At 34.0% G+C, this 16,724-nt stretch overlaps 2 protein-coding genes across 5 annotated transcripts; both read left to right on the top strand.

Annotated features, from left to right (window-relative positions):
• The first annotated feature begins 478 nt into the window (after positions 1-478).
• On the top strand, positions 479-2,761 carry LOC126697623 (COP1-interactive protein 1-like). Its single transcript, XM_050394699.1, has one exon. It carries the CDS (start codon positions 479-481, stop codon positions 2,759-2,761), a length of 2,283 nt encoding a protein of 760 aa, XP_050250656.1.
• Positions 2,762-8,205: 5,444 nt separating this feature from the next.
• On the top strand, positions 8,206-16,301 carry LOC126713357 (COP1-interactive protein 1). Of its 4 annotated transcripts, none has more exons than XM_050413102.1 (4): positions 8,206-8,399; positions 8,953-9,021; positions 11,543-11,660; positions 11,860-16,301. In XM_050413102.1, exons 3-4 carry the CDS (start codon positions 11,567-11,569, stop codon positions 16,107-16,109), a joined length of 4,344 nt encoding a protein of 1,447 aa, XP_050269059.1. In that variant the 5' UTR covers positions 8,206-8,399; positions 8,953-9,021; positions 11,543-11,566; the 3' UTR covers positions 16,110-16,301. The 4 variants fall into 4 exon arrangements, with proteins under 4 accessions (XP_050269059.1, XP_050269061.1, XP_050269058.1 ...); XM_050413104.1 differs by having other exon boundaries at positions 8,953-9,026; XM_050413101.1 differs by having other exon boundaries at positions 8,915-9,021.
• Positions 16,302-16,724: the final 423 nt, after the last annotated feature.

Raw genomic sequence — 16,724 nt, 5'->3', positions numbered from 1 at the left:
TGCTAAAATGTCTAAACTAGAAATGATAATGCATCGGTTGGGTTGGGGGAGTAAAGGAAAATCCTTTGCAGGCCGCATGGATCTTGAAAACACAGAACAAATATCTAAGAACAAAACAGGTGCAACTCACTCTTCCATACAAACTATAACTTTGAATTTCTGTTTGCAGTTATGTAGAGAAAAGTACGGCGAGCAAAGCATGCATTTTAATGAGACACATGACATTATGCTTAACTTCAACCAACTGGGGCATTTTAGTTGATTGCTGCCCCATTACTATTATTTTGCCTGAGTAGTGAGTAGTAACCTTGGTACCATAAACGCAAAGGATATGTCTCATTGTCCCAACTCTATTTCTATCATTTTGCACCTTTGTGATGTGAAAATTTTGAGCTTGTGAGCTATTTATAGAGTTCTATTTTTGAAGTTAAGCATCATCAAATGTTTCTGGTTGCCGTTTTCCTCTTAACTTGCAGAAATGGATAATCATATGACAAGGATCTTGAAGCTTATCAAGAATGAAGATCGAGGGAGAAAAGGTAGGAAGCGTAAGGACCCAAAAAAGGAGTCAGAACTTGTCGGACTCATTGAGGACTTTTACACACAGTACCAATCACTCTATGCCATGTTTGATCATCTGAGAAGAGAGTCAGGTAACGTTGGTCGTGGCCGAAATGAAAATGAAGTTTCTTTCTCCAATTCAAGCTCAGACTCGGAATATTTTTCCTCAGAGGAATTTGACAGCAGCAATGGCAGAGTAGAAAATGAGCATAAGGAGGAGCCGGAGAGAATTAGAAAAGAACTTGAAACAGCTGAATTCGAAATTACTGATCTGAAGCATAAATTGGCCTCTACAAGTCAAGAAAAGGAAGCATTAAATTCAGACTATATGGCCGCCTTTAGCAAGATTCAAGAAGCTGAAATTATCAACAAAAATGAGAGGATTGAAGCGGATAAGAGAGAAAAGGAACTTTTGGCTATTATAAAGGCACGTGAAATTCATGGGAATCAAGCCTCAGCTCGGATAAAGGATTTAAAGAGCCAGTTAACTGGCTTGAAAGTTGAAGTGAAATCCTTGTGTGGCCAGAAAAGAGATATGGAAGCACAGATTGAAAGCAAAGCAACTGAAGCTAAACAAGAAAAGGAGAAAAATACTGGGCTGCATGCCTGGATTTCAGAACTTGAATTGTCATTAAAAGAAAAAGACTACAAAGTATCTAGTCTCCAGGAGAAACTCAAAGATAATGAGGAATATTCAATGTCTAAAATTGCTGACATAATGGCTCAGGCTAGCAATTTGCGACAGGAAGCAAATTCTTTTCATGCTCAAAAAGCTGAACTGGAAGAAAAGAATCAAAAAATGGTATGCGAAAGAAATGGAGCATTGGCTCAAGTCAAGGGCTTAATGGATCAGGTCACTGCAATGCAGATGGAATTGGAGACCCTACACAACCAGAAATCTGAATCAGATCAGCAAATGGAGAAAGAAAACAAAGAAACATCCAAATACCCGGTCGTTATTGAAACCCTGAAAGATGAATTAGCAAAAATGAGCATGGCTGAAAAGAGAACGATGGATGAGAAAGAAGGTTTTCGCATACAGGTGAAGGACTTGGAACTGGAAGTGGAGTCTCTACAGAACCAGAAAAACGAATTGGAAGAGCTTATAAAGAGTAAAGTTTGCGAGACAAATCAGTTGGAGGAGGATAAGGAGGGGCTGCATGCTAGAAATCTTGAACTAGAGAGAGCATTGACAGAGAAGGAGGATAAGCTTTCTGCTCTTCAAAAGAAATATGAAATTAAAGAGAACGAAGCTTCTACTCAAGTTATGAACTTAGCACAGGTTAATATGCTACAAGATTCGGATTCCTTGTTGAACAAGAAAAGCCAGTTGGAGCCACAAATTGAGAGAGAGAAACAAGGATCATCCAAAAGGCCAAGTCAAGTAAGTCAAAACATCAAGTTGAAAAGAAAGATTGCAGATGGGCAAAGAATTGTGAAGAATAGCACTATAAACAAGACTAATGGAGAGCATAGAAAAGCTAAATTTTGGTTGCAAAAAAACAGGTTATTTCTACAAGCTGCAGAAAGGAAGATGGAAGAATTGGCAGAAGCGTTCTGCAAGAATCTTGATGATAAAATCCATCTCTTGTACCAAAGAGTCCTGGTCATTGAACGCTTACACACTGAAAACAAAGATAGCTACAGGATGACACAAAATAGATATGAACAAGAAATTGGAATGCTTGAAGAAAAGGTGGCAACATATGAAGCTGAGCTAAGGAAAATGAGTCATACATTGGAAACAACAAACAATGCATTGTGTGGAGCAGAACAGGTCAGGAAGATTGAGGAGAATAACAGCAATGTTGTTAGTCGTATTACCAACATGTTGAATGAGCTTCAGTTTGCAAAGGACTGGGTCACAGTAACAAACAATGAAATCAAAAGACTAAAGCATAATGAAAGTTGTTTGGCTGCTCAACTTGAGAACAAGGAGGAACAAGAATTTATATTAAGAGAGAGGGTTTGGAAATTGGAAGCACAGTTGAGCAAGGAAGGAGGGGAAAAGCTAAATTTGATGACAGCCATAAGCCAACTTGAAAAGAAGGTGGGAAAATTGGAGAAGAACATTAAAGAGAAAGATGAGGAGTTGATTAGTCTTGGGGAGGAGAAGAGGGAGGCCATTAGGCAGCTATGTTTGTTAATTGATTATCACCGCAGCCGCTATGATGATCTTAAGGAACTGATGCAACAATGAAAAAGTAGAAGCACGACATTAACATATTATAGATTTAAAGATATACCTAGTGTCATGTCATTTAAAATTGTAAATTACATGACATAATGTATACAATTATATATAATGGAACGAATCTTGAACTTTGAATGACCCTATTATAATTTCTTGCTAATGACATTTTCATTTAGTATTGTAAATCATGATTAATTCATTCATTTTTACATATAATAGAACGAATCATGTTCTGAACTTTGAATGACCCTCATAATTTTCTGTTAATGACATTTTCATTTAGCATGGTAAATTAATTCATTCAATTTCCCTTAATTTTTTTTCCCAATGAGACAGGTCGGTCAGCAAAGTACACAAACATAGTGGCAACTTAGCTTACCTCATTGTATTCATATTCATAGCTTAGTTTTTCCTCAAAAAAAAAAAAAAAAAAAAAAAATCATAGCTTAATTTAAATAAAAATTCAATTGTCTTGCCAAGAAAAAAGAAACAAAACCTTAGCTTTCCCTCATTGACTTCGTAATACCTTTTGGGGTACATGTAACTTTTTTTTTTTTTTTTTTTTTTTTGAGAAGGAAGGGTACATGTAACTTGATTATGACTAGATTATTCACAAATCAATTATTATTAATTTAGTTTGCTGCCTCTTAGTTAAATTCTGAATTGGAAATAAATTCATCACTTTATTGTTTAATTATTTTCTTGTATAGTATACAAGTGTGACGTGATTCATTGCTTATTTGTTTAGACTTTAGATGCCTAAAAGGTCGCATATAACGTGACCACTTGATATGTGTTTTGAGTTTTGACATTGAGAGGACCCAAAAAGCACATGGTTTGGTTTCTATTTCTTTAATAAATCTGATAATCACATCAGTTCCTCCAAAAAAAAAAAAAAAAAAAAAAAAATTCTGATAATCACATCAATTGAATTTGAAACATCCTCCGTACAACAATTCCAAACTTTTGACAACAATTCAGACCCAAACATAAATATCTTAATGGGAAAATTCTAAAATATCCAACTTTTTTTTAGGTTACCTCTACTAATAATATGGTTATATATGAAATAAATAAAGTTTTAACAATTATATGGTTTATGTCACCACAATATAGTTGAGGAAAAAAAAAAAAAAAGCTTCTTTTTAAATTGAGCGTGCTTGTCTTAATAATTCTAGGCACTAAACATGTACTAATTAATAAGTAGTATTCCCACCGGTTTTAGCTCAATGTGGACGTCAAATATTTTTGAGATTGAAAACTCAAAGTTATTCTAGTCCTGCGTGGAAAAATAAACCGTAAAATTTATAAGTAAATTTTTATAAACTTAGTAAAATTTCTTATCATCAAATAAAGACCTAAGATTAAATCAAACCAAAAAGATGTTTATTGATGCTTTAACATAATTTTAAATGAGTAACAATATATTAATCTTATCAAATCTATTATAAGAAAAAACTTTGAAACGTGATATATTTGGTTTCCATTTTTTAAAACAGTTTTGAAAACACCATTAAAGAGTTTTCAAGAATGAGAAAAAAAAAAGTATAAATGGTTTGTTTTTTGTTACTTTCATGGTAAACATTTTTCATTGTAAAAAAAAGATTAATCAATATGATTTCTTTGGCCTCTAGAGTAGTTTTAAGATCACAATTTTTATCACAACTATCTTATATGACAGATAATTACTTACTAGTTATCTATTACTTTCATATAAACTCACCACTTTTTTTACCACCACTTACAATCTGTTATATCAAATGGAGTTGTGGCACAAAAAAAGTTATGTATCTAGCCAAAAATCTTGTAACTCAACTGATTGACACTTCTTGATATTTTTAATAAAAGCATTCAAGATTCAAATCTTGGCTCCCTCGTCATAACTTGTAACCATTGAATTAAAAAAAAAAAAAAAAAAAAGTGGTTTGTATAACTAGATTTTCTCTAAAACCTTCTAATAGGCTAACTACGTGTAAACGTACACCCCTTCAAAGCAGGAATGAATTCCAACATTCCCTGCAGTGGTTACAGCGAATCCACGCTACTTACATCAGAACCAGACAAACAACGAAGGAGGGAACCACGTTTTGTTGGCACCACTGTCACCAGATACTGGGCCACGAGTACCTCATGATAAATTGAAATAAATAGTATCCTAAATTACAAATTCTACTTTCTACTCCCAAAATAAAAAAATAAAAAATGTTCGGGATTAAGTCCAGTGACAGGTTTCTCAATAAAATTAAAAAAAAAAAAAAAAAAAAAAAAAGTCCAGTGATAGTAGATGTATTGGGATTATGACACTTGTCATTATTCCATAGGGTCCAATATAATAGATATATTGGACCCAAATCTCCCCCTATAAATAAACCCAAAAATAAAATCATTAGTGGTGCCAAAAAAATTTTGACACCATAAAAATCTACTTTATATATTTTACCATAGCCACAACCACAATCACAACCAAAAGAAAATAATCATTATAATAATAAGAGGATAAATAAAATATATTTTTTAAGTATAACATTTGAGTTACAGTGCACGACCAAAGATAGTTGTGCACTATAGCTCATGAGCCAAAAATTATAACTTTAGCTCCAATGATGCAACCTATTTTTCTTATATTGGTTGTTAAATTTGGCAATATGGCAATTTGTCCCACCAATGCTAATGCTAATGCACAAAATCTATATACATATTCCCAAGAATAAAATATTTAATTTACATCTAATTTTTAAATTAATTTATACATTGCACTTGGTCACATTACTAATCTAAATTAAAATCCATTTTTTTTGCTATTTATATGAGTAATTATTAAATACTTTTGAAGTGCGATAAAGTGGTGCTCATTTCTCTCATATTAATGGCGATCCCATTAATTAAATTCATGGTGGAGTTTTTAAAATCTTATATGTCTATTTTAAAATAAATAAATTGAAATTTATAATTGTTTATTTAAATAATTTTTAATAGTTGTGAGAATGAGGATTTGAATCCAATTACATCTTCATTGGGAACATCAAAATGTGCCAATTAAATTACAAAAATATTAAGATAAATGATGATATGAAAAAAGAAAAAGGATGAATAATAAGTTATGAAATATACTATGGAGTTACCTTAAAAGCAATGTACATAATAATAGTAATAACATAATTGAGTAAGTATTAGGTGTTTTTAGAGTATAGTGCCATGGTACTTCATTTTCTCATATGTATTCCACTAATTAAATTCAAGAATGAGCACCACATTATCGTGTTTTGGGAGCATTCAATAATTTTTTTTTTTTAAAGGCTTATTAATTATTGAACAAAGTTTGGCTACAAACTTAATTATAGCCTAAGGCTACAATTCCTACTAAAAAAATGAATATAGCTACATATTTTTAAAAGAACAAAATTTAGTTACAAAATTAGTTATAGCTTAAAACTAAAAACTTACTTAATATATTTTTATTGAAGGTGAATTTTGACAAATTCACCATTTAATTACATCTTCTTCTTATATCCTCTGTGCCTACAAAATTTTTAGAAAATTAAAGATTAATAGCTATGTCATCAATAAATTGTTTAAATTGCAAGTTTTTGTAATTTAAAATTATGCATAAAATATAGACTTATAGATTATATAGTAAATAATATCTAATTAACACAAAATTTGATATGTGTATTAAGACGTAAGAGCATGCAATTCAATTGTTAGATTTTCAAAATATGAAGTAATATTTATTTTATTGAGTAAGGTTGTAGCCTTAAACTACAACTAATTTTGTAGCTAAATTTTGTCATTTTTAGATTTTAACTGCCAAATTATGTATTCTTTATGTTCTTAACGCACATAACAAATTTCTTGCCAGTCAGATATTATTTACTTTTCAATCTATAAACTTATTTTTTATGTATAATTTTAGACTACAAAAGTTCTAAATTTAAATATTTGATTGATAATATAGCTATTGATTTCTAATCTTTTTGAAATTTTGCAAGTGTGAAAGATATAAAAATAAAATATAATTTAATTGTAAATTTGTCAAAATTCACATCTAATAAAAATATATTGAGTGGAATAGTAGTTTTAGATTACAACCAAGTTTGTTACTAAACTTTGTCCTTAATTATTAGAGGATAAATATAGAGCATATGCATTAGCTCATGCGAAAGTTTCTGTTTATTTTAGTATGAAAACCTACTTTTTTTTTTTTTTTTTACACACTCATTTTTCTAAACATCTAATATCAAATTATTTATTTTACACTATGGTTGCGTTTGGTTGAATGTAAAATATTTTCCGAGTATAAAATATTTTTAGGTGTAAAATATTTTTGGGAAGGAAAATATTTTCAAGTGTTTGACTGCACTATGAAAATTGTTCTAGAAAATATTTTCATGTGTTAGGTTGCATTCTGAAAATGCTATTTTCCTACTAGTTTCTCACATTTTCTCACCCATTTTCTCAGCTACTAAACAAATTTTATAATAGAAAATTTTAATATATAAACTTAAAAAAAACAAAAATCAAAACAACACCATTCGTTGAACTCCACAATTCAGTCAAACTGAGAGAGGGAGGAAGAGAGAGTGATCAAAAATTGAGGGAAAGGGAGAGATCGGTCATGGGTCATGGGCGGCGAGATCGGTCATGGGTGACGAGATCGATGGCGTCGATGAGCTTTGGGTCGAGAACGAGAACGAGAACGAAAATGAGATCGGTAACGTTGGTGCCGATGAGATCGGTTTTGGGTGGATCGGTCTTGGGTGGTGATGATCTAGATGGCGGTGCCGGTGCTGGGGTGCGATCTCGGTGGTGGTGCCAGCGCGTTTAGGGTGGGGCGTGATCTAGCTCACTCTCTCTCTCTCTCTCTGCGCGTCTTCGGAAATGGTTTGAAGTGAAAATAGAAATGTAAACCAATTTCCAGGTCAAAGGCATAATATTTAAGGTCAAATGAAATTGTTTTCCGGAAAATTCTATTTTCCATGGGGAACCAAACACACGGTGAGGCGTAAAATTATTTCCTAAAATGGTTTTACGCCAAAACAAACGCAGCCTATATTTCATTAAAAATGTCAATTTTTATTAATTATTTCTATTTCTTCAGATACAACAACTACCGTCCACTTTCTTCCTTTATTCTCAAAATATGTAAAGAAAAAAAATAAAAAATAAAATGCAAAATAAACATGGCCTGTGTACGTTAGTGTAACAACATGTATTTTTAGTTTCTTACACAACTTCGCATTACTTAATGCGAGTAAATTTTGGGTTTTAGTCGGTTAAAATGCGGTAATTTTTCTATTATACATGCACTTGCGCGAGTACTGTACGGGGTGAATGGCACAACCGCAATAAACCTATAAACAGAGGGGCAAAAGACGACAAAGAAGCTCCAAAGATTCCAGCTTCTGAAATTTGAAGCTAGAAACGCTGTACCAGTCACTTTGTGCGCTCAAATCCAAACAAAACCCAAACCCGTTTTTATTACAACTCATACTCCCATTTCCATCTTTATATAAATCCATTTCCATTAACATCTCTCTCTCATAGTCCCATTGGAGAGAGCTTCCTTCTCTCTCTCTCTCTCTCTCTCTATCTCTCTCTCTGTATCTTTGATCGTCTCTCTGAGGATATTCTCTCTCACTTTCAGGTAATCTTTTGCTTCTCTTTTGATTTTTGTTTATTATTCGAATTCTTTGTTTGAACTCAAAAAAATTCTCCATCTCTGAGTTGAACTCTTGGTGAAGAACTCCACCAACTAACAGTCTTTGTAACTTCAATTGCAGAGAAAATTGAGAAATTCTTTTTCTTTTGCTTCGTGTTGTTGTTTTTTTGAATAATTTGATTAGATCAAAGTTCTTGTACGGTAAAACTTTGATTTCTCGAGCTTCAATTTGCATGCGCTTTTTGTTTTTTCTTTGAATCTTTGGTTACTGATCAAGTTCTCGTTTACGATATAATAAAATCTTGCATATAATCTAAATTTAAATCTGATTTGATGTTAAGAAACTGTATTAAGATTAAGAACATGAAAATTTTCATTATGTTTGTTTGTTCAAGTTATAGGCAACCTCGTGATTATATTTAAATCTGTTCTACAATCTCAAAATTTTGATTGCGATTTAAATATATTTTTTTGATTTATTTATTTATCGATCTTTGCAGCTTGGGTGAAAATTGAAAATTTTGAGTTTTGTGAACAGAGAAGCTTGCAGAAGAAGAGTGAAAGGGAAAGTGAGTAGAAAAGAAAAAGAAATTTTTTTTTGTGGCAGGTAAGGTAATTTTGTAGCTGTTTTTGGCTTATTTGTAGAAAGGTTGAATTGCTTAATAATGGTTTATTATTTCAGTTTTTATCGCGTGGCTTCAAATATGGAAATTATTAGTTACTTTTTTTTATTATTAATAGAAGATACTTTTTTTTTTTTTTGAGAAAAAATAAAATAGAAGATACAATTAGTTACTTAGAGATATAGGGATACAAAATTAGCCAAATTTTAATTTGAATAATTCTATTTTTACATGTACCCATTTCATTTCTTATCCGGCAAAACTTGGGTCTAGTATGTTGGATCCATTATAATGGTGACATATGGCAGAAATTGGACACATGTTAATATCATGACGGTCTAGTACATTGGAGCATCAGATCCAAGCAGCTAAGTCCAACAATTAAAATTGTGTCATATCAGCAGAGGCAGTGGCGGAAAATTCCAATAAAAAAAAAAAAAAAAGCAGTGGCAAAAATTTTTATGTGTTTATTGTGTATAGATTAGTGATAATTATCTTTGTCTTTAAAAGGCAAATCTAATAATAAAGTAACAGCTCACCTTTTGCTGAAAGAAATAGCTGTCTTTTCTATATCCCAAATTTGGCTTCTGAGGCAATCCTTAGAATTGCTGACGTGGCACCAGATTAGTGCAGCTGTTTAAACTTGGTATTAAAGACGTTAAGCTGTTCTGGAATGACGTGTTATTTTATTTAAATATAACTATTATTATTGAAATTATATATATTTATAAAAAATAATAGTAATTGGTGGTTGGTTGCCATGTTAAAATCATAAAATTTGACTTGACCAAAATAAAAACTGGCCCTACTGAATGAATTTTGAAGTACGGTAGTATTGAAAGGTGAAGATGGGTGTCTCTATTTTGCTTGGTTTTGAATTGAAAGTCATAAACTCATAATGCTACTTTTTTGGGTAAAGTTGGTGCTTATTTCTACACCAATTGCTGTGATAGGTGGTCCTTCTATCGCAAGTATCATTAAATGATGAGGAATTTAAGTTATGGACTAGTTTAACGGCTACAGTTTCCATCCAAGATTCATGGGCCCATGTATTTATTGAACCTTTAATTTTCAGCGTCTGAAATTAAGATTAGGTTCCAAATGGCTTTTGGCTGTATTGTTCCATCCTTTTACACATTTATAAATCCATATTTGTTAAATTTTAAATCTTCAGCAGCTGAGACCTAAGATGACTGAAGTGATGTTAGTTTTAGCCTCACCTTAAACCCAAAAAGAAAAAGGGTTGTCTTGACATTGATATTCCATTATAAGAAAAATATCAACTGGTTTTGAGGTGGTAGATTAGTATTGAGCCCCAAAGAGCAAGATCTCTAGTTTTAAATTTGAGGCGGCAGGTTGCACCATAATTTGAAGTAAGAACACCTGGAATTAAGTAATTTGTATCCCAGTTTCAAATCAAGATCTAGTATGCGAGCACATTCTAATACAGCATGTTTTGACTTTTAACTCATTGACCTGTTTGCAGATATCATTGCAAGTGGTATCATGAGAATGAAATTCTTATGTAGGTCTCCAATGTTGTGTGTCTCGCCCTCAATTTGGCCTTTTGGATTAAAATTAAATTTATGTTTGTAATTTTGTTACCTTGAGAAGTGCTCCGATCATGTTTGTGATAAAAGAATTCCATAGATACAACAATTGTCTAATGATATGGAGTTATACTATCAATTGAGGATTTGCTTTTGCCATAAGGAGCTACTCTCTGAACAACTTACAAGTGTATAAATAGTGTAGCCACCATAGGGTTTTGTGTATTCCAAATTTAAAATCTTCATAACAATTCATATTGCAATGAATATTTCACTGCCTGCGGACACAATACACATAGTTGTTGTAGGAAAATCACGCCTAGTGAACGCAATGCCAGAATATGATAGCAGTATTTGATATTCTTGTTTTGAAAATTTGGATAGGATCTCATATAAATTGCTTCCTCCTGAATCAAACCTATATTTTGTGTTAATTCACTAAAAATGGTCCATATTACTATCCAGTTTCTGTTTGTAAGCTGACACTTATCCTATGATAACAGTATTAGAAATCTAGTTTTGAAAATTAGAATAATAAATTGCTTCCTATAGAATCAAACCTTTATTTTGCATTAATTCACTGTTAATGGTTCATCTCGCTATCCAGTTTCTGTTTGCAAGCTGACCTTTATCTTATTGATGATAACATTATTAGATATTCTTGTTTTGAAATTTTAAATAGGATCTCATATTAATTGCTTCCTCTAGAATCAAACCTTTATTTTGTGTTAATTCATTATTAATGGTCCATCTTGATATCTAGTTGTTTGTAAGATGATTTCTATCTTACTCATGACTATTTATACCTGCTCCAATTTAATATTGTAAATTAGCAGCTAGGATATATTAGCATGTTGAAAGCATTATGCTTTACAATGTTAATATTTTCTCTTCCTGTTTTCTTAGATTTTGAGTTTCTAAAATCGAGATGTTGTCTTGATGCCTACTTGCTCAGGGAATTTGAAATTCTGAAGAAGAGATGGCAAAACATCGGTTGAGGAATTCTATAAGGTCCATTTTTGGGAGTCATATTGATTCAGAAAATGATGAACAGCTGAAAGGATCTAAAATAGGTGATTTTCTTTATCAAGATAATGTTAATCCATACGTCTATTTTAGATGTGGAAGAGTATTTTGTGCAGTGAAATTTAATGGCAACAATTGGCTTAAGATCAATGTTAAATTTTGATTACATGTTTTGCCTTAGCATCTTATTGTTGGCCTTCCCCTTATTAACATTGATTGATAATCAAACATAACCTGACTATGCAGAAATTGAGGGCAAAGTGAAAAAGATCTTGAAGCTTATCAAAGATGAAGATCTTGAAGAAAAAGACGGTACCCCAGAAGAAAACTCCAAAAAGGAACCACTTGCTAAACTAATTGAGGATTTCCACCAACAGTACCAATCACTCTATGCACGATATGATCATCTAACGGGAGAGCTAAGGGAAAAAATTAATGGGAAACAAGGAAAGGAGGACAATTCTTCGTCTAGCTCAGACTCAGATTCAGATTATTCCTCAAAGGACAAAGGCAGTAAGAATGGAAAAGTGGAAAGAGAAGTTCAGAAAATTAGAGATGACATTAAAACAGAACTTGAAGCAGCACTTCTAGAAGTTGCTGACCTGAAGAGGAAGTTGACGGCTACAAGTGAAGAAAAGGAAGCTCTAAATATAGAATACCTTGCTGCTTTGAGCAGGATACAAGAAGCAGACAAATTCATTGAAAATATGAAGACTGAAGCCCAAAAGTTAGACAGTGAAAATTCGAATCTTTTGGTTGAGAATAGTGAACTGAATAAAAAACTTGGGACTGCTAGTAAGATAGAAGAAGAACTGAATAGAGAGAAAGATAATTTGATTGTAGAGAAAGAGACTGCCATCAGGAGGATTGAAGAAGGAGAGAACATTACAAAAGGCTTAAGAACCACGGCTGATCAGCTGAAAGATGAAAAAGTAAATCTAGAGCAAGAACTAGAGGCTGTTAGAGGGGAAATATCAAATATGAAGCAGCAGCTAGAATCTGCAGAGCAACAAGTGTCAGATTTAAGCCACAATCTGAAAGCTTCTGTGGAAGAGAATGAATCTTTAAGCTTGAAATTTTCAGAAGTCTCAAATCAGATTCAGCAGGCACAGATCACAATAGAAGAACTTAGGGCTGAATCACATCAGTTAAAGGAGGAATTGGGTCAGAGGGAGAAGGAACTTTCAAATTTCAAGGATATGCATGAGGTGCATGAGAATGAGTCATCTGCTCGAGTAAATGGATTAGAGGCACAAGTAAGAAGCCTGGAAGTGGAGCTGAAGTTGTTGCAAAACCAGAAACGAGATATTGAAGTACAGATTGAGATTAAAGAAACAGAATTTAGCAATATAAAGCAGCAGCTGGAATCTTCTGAACAGCAAATTTCAGACTTAAGCCACACTCTGAAAGCCACTGGGGAAGAGAATAAATCTCTAACCTTGAAGGTTTCAGAGCTTTCAAATGAGGTTCAGCAGGCACAAAACATGATACAGGAACTCATGGCTGAATCAAGTCAGTTAAAGGATAATTTGGGTGAGAGGGAAAGGGAATTTTCAACTCTTTCTGAGAGGCATGGGGTGCATAAAGATGAGTCTTTAGCTCAAATAAAGAGATTAGAGGGGCAAGTTACAGAACTTGAACTAGAGCTGGAATCGTTGCAAGACCAGAGAAGAGAGATGGAAAAGAAGATAGAAAGTAAAGCAGCTGAAGCAAAACAACTGGGAGAGGATAATATAGAACTGCAATCCCGAATTTCAGAACTTGAAAAGATGTCAAAGGAGAGGGAAGATGCGGTTTCTGCTCTCACGAAGAGAATTGAGGAAAATGAGAGTGAATCCTTGTCTAGAATAGCAGAATTGACAGCACAGATCAACAATCTGCTAGTGGACTTAGATTCTTTGCGCACTCAGAAAGATGAGTCTTCAGCTCAAATAAAGAGATTAGAGGGGCAAGTTACAGAGCTTGAACTGGAGCTGGAATCATTGCAAGACCAGAGAAGAGAGATGGAAAAGAAGATAGAAAGTAAAGCAGCTGAAGCAAAACAACTGGGAGAGGATAATATAGAACTGCAATCCCGAATTTCAGAACTTGAAAAGATGTCAAAGGAGAGGGAAGATGCAGTTTCTGCTCTCACAAAGAGAATTGAGGAAAATGAGAGTGAATCCTTGTCTAGAATAGCAGAATTGACAGCACAGAACAACAATCTGCTAGTGGACTTAGATTCTTTGCGCACTCAGAAAGATGAGTCTTCAGCTCAAATAAAGAGATTAGAGGGGCAAGTTACAGAGCTTGAACTGGAGCTGGAATCGTTGCAAGACCAGAGAAGAGAGATGGAAAAGAAGATAGAAAGTAAAGCAGCTGAAGCAAAACGACTGGGAGAGGATAATATAGAACTGCAATCCCGAATTTCAGAACTTGAAAAGATGTCAAAGGAGAGGGAAGATGCAGTTTCTGCTCTCACGAAGAGAATTGAGGAAAATGAGAGTGAATCCTTGTCTAGAATAGCAGAATTGACAGCACAGATCAACAATCTGCTAGTGGACTTAGATTCTTTGCGCACTCAGAAAGATGAGTCTTCAGCTCAAATAAAGAGATTAGAGGGGCAAGTTACAGAGCTTGAACTGGAGCTGGAATCGTTGCAAGACCAGAGAAGAGAGATGGAAAAGAAGATAGAAAGTAAAGCAGCTGAAGCAAAACGACTGGGAGAGGATAATATAGAACTGCAATCCCGAATTTCAGAACTTGAAAAGATGTCAAAGGAGAGGGAAGATGCGGTTTCTGCTCTCACGAAGAGAATTGAGGAAAATGAGAGTGAATCCTTGTCTAGAATAGCAGAATTGACAGCACAGATCAACAATCTGCTAGTGGACTTAGATTCTTTGCGCACTCAGAAAGTTCAATTGGAAGATCAGATTGTGTGTAAAAGTGGTGAAGCATCATCTCAAGTCAAGAGCTTAATGGATCAGGTCAATGTATTGCAGCAGGAACTGGGGACCCTAAATCGCGATAAAAGTGAACTGGAAATGCAACTTGAGAAAAAAATTCAAGAAAATTCGGAGTACCTGGTTCAGATAGAAAATCTGAAAGAGGAGATTTTGAGCAAGGATATGGAGCAACAGAAAATTTCACAAGAGAGAGAAAGCTTAACAGTGCAAGTGAAGGATCTTGAATTGGAGGTGGTCTCTATATGCAACCAGAAAAGTGAACTTGAAAAGCAGATAAGTGCTAAAGTCCTTGAGAATGGTCAATTGATAGAAGAGAAGGTAGGGCTACAGGACAAAATTTTTGAACTGGAGAAAACATTAACTGATAGAGGGGTTGAGTTCTCTTCTCTCCATGAGAAATTAACAAGTGGAGAGAGCAACACTTCTGCTCAAATAACAGCCCTGGAGTCGAAGATTAACAGTCTACAACAGGAGTTCAATTCCTTGCAGACTCAGAAAAATGAGATGGAGTTGCAGTTCAAGAAAGAGAAACAGGAACTTTCAGAAAGCCTGACCCAACTGGAGAATCACAAGGTTGACTTAACAAGCAGCATCACAGATCATCAGATAATTCTGAAAGAACAAGAAGATGCATACAAGAAGCTAAATGAGGAATACAAACAGCTTGAAGTTCAGCTTCAGGAATGCAAGGTAAATCTCAGAGTTGCAGAGAAGAAGGTTGAAGAAACAGAAAAGGAAATCCATAAAAACATGGGATCCAAGGATGAGAAGGTAGCAGAGTTGGAACAACTTGTTGAAGACATTAGAAGAGATCTTGAAGAAAAAGAAGAGGAACACAGTACTTTGGTAGATAATGTGCGCACAATTGAAGTTAAGCTCCGCCTGTCAAACCAGAAGCTCCGGGTCACTGAACAATTACTAACTGAGAAGGAAGAAGCTTTCAGAATTACGGAATTGAAATTCCAGGAAGAACAGAGAGTGCTTGAAGACAGAATCACTAGATTGTCTGGAATAATTGCTGCTAACAATGAAGCTCATCAAAGGATGATAACAGATATCTCAGAGGGTGTAAACAGTACCTTGACGGGAATGGAAATAGTGATCCAGAAATTTGAAGACGACTACAAAAATTATGAGTATTGCATCTTGGAAATGTCAAGTGAACTTCACATTTCCAAGAAGTGGGTCATAGAGACAAATAAGGAGAAAGAACAGCTAATGAAGGAGGTGGAGCATCTTGTGGTGCAGCTGAAAGATAATAAAGATAAGGAATTAGCACTAAGAGAGAGGGTCGAGAAGCTAGAAGTGAAGGCAAGCAAGGAAGAAGCAGAGAATGAGAAGCTGAGTAAAGCAGTAAACCAACTTGAGAAGATGGTAGCAGAATTAGGAAAGACAGTGAAAGAAAAGGATGATGGTATGTTGGGTCTTGGAGAGGAGAAGAGGGAGGCCATAAGGCAGCTATGTTTGTGGATTGATTATCAACGCAGTCGCTACGATTATCTAAAGGAAATGCTCTCAAAGGTGGTTGCTAGAGGCCAGAGAGCAAGCTAAGTACCTGTTCATTCTACATTGTTGTGTATGTCCATTTTAGTTTCGCACCATGATTGTTTTTATTGATTTTTAATTTTTTTTTCGTTCTTGGGCAAGGCAGGCCACTGTGTTGATAAAACATGTTGGGTGATGCTTGAAACATAATTAGTCAGCACATTATACAAAGTTTGGATGCCAACTTAGCTTTCCTTATTTTCTAATCTACCCTTTTCAGACCTTTGCTCCCTATTCAACTAACTACAACTTGAGGTAATGAAACTTGGAATTTATATTGAATCCAAGAACGGCTCATATAGGCAGTGTTAAAAACCGTAGGGGCTTTTTGCTTGGAGAGGTGGTAACGGGGTAGAGTGTGTGTGACCCTAGGTGACTTCCACGAGAACAAGAATCATTCAACATGATAATAAAGTTGCTAGCATCTTTAGAACACTTAAAAACCCCTTCAGAACAATTTATATATAATGAAAAATACAATTTACATCCTATAAGTTTGTTGAATTATCATTTTAGTCTACTAAATTTAAATTGTCATTTTAGTCTTTTTGTTGACGTTGTTTCACATTTGTAAAATTATAAAATTATTAAAAACGGCATTATTTTAAGAGAATTAGCAAG

This window comes from Quercus robur, chromosome 2, assembly GCF_932294415.1.
Source record: "Quercus robur chromosome 2, dhQueRobu3.1, whole genome shotgun sequence".
NCBI classification, from domain to species: Eukaryota; Viridiplantae; Streptophyta; class Magnoliopsida; order Fagales; family Fagaceae; genus Quercus; species Quercus robur.
The sequence above is the reverse complement of the archived record's forward strand: the minus strand, read 5'-3'. Positions and strand labels throughout refer to the sequence as shown.

Bases quoted from the DNA above. Each gene is read 5' to 3' on its own strand.
- LOC126697623 (XM_050394699.1), top strand. From the start codon at position 479: ATGGATAATCATATGACAAGGATCTTGAAGCTTATCAAGAATGAAGAT.
- LOC126713357 (XM_050413102.1), top strand. From the start codon at position 11,567: ATGGCAAAACATCGGTTGAGGAATTCTATAAGGTCCATTTTTGGGAGT. The intron at 11,661-11,859 runs GTGATTTTCTTT...CTGACTATGCAG, and splicing joins GCTGAAAGGATCTAAAATAG to AAATTGAGGGCAAAGTGAAA.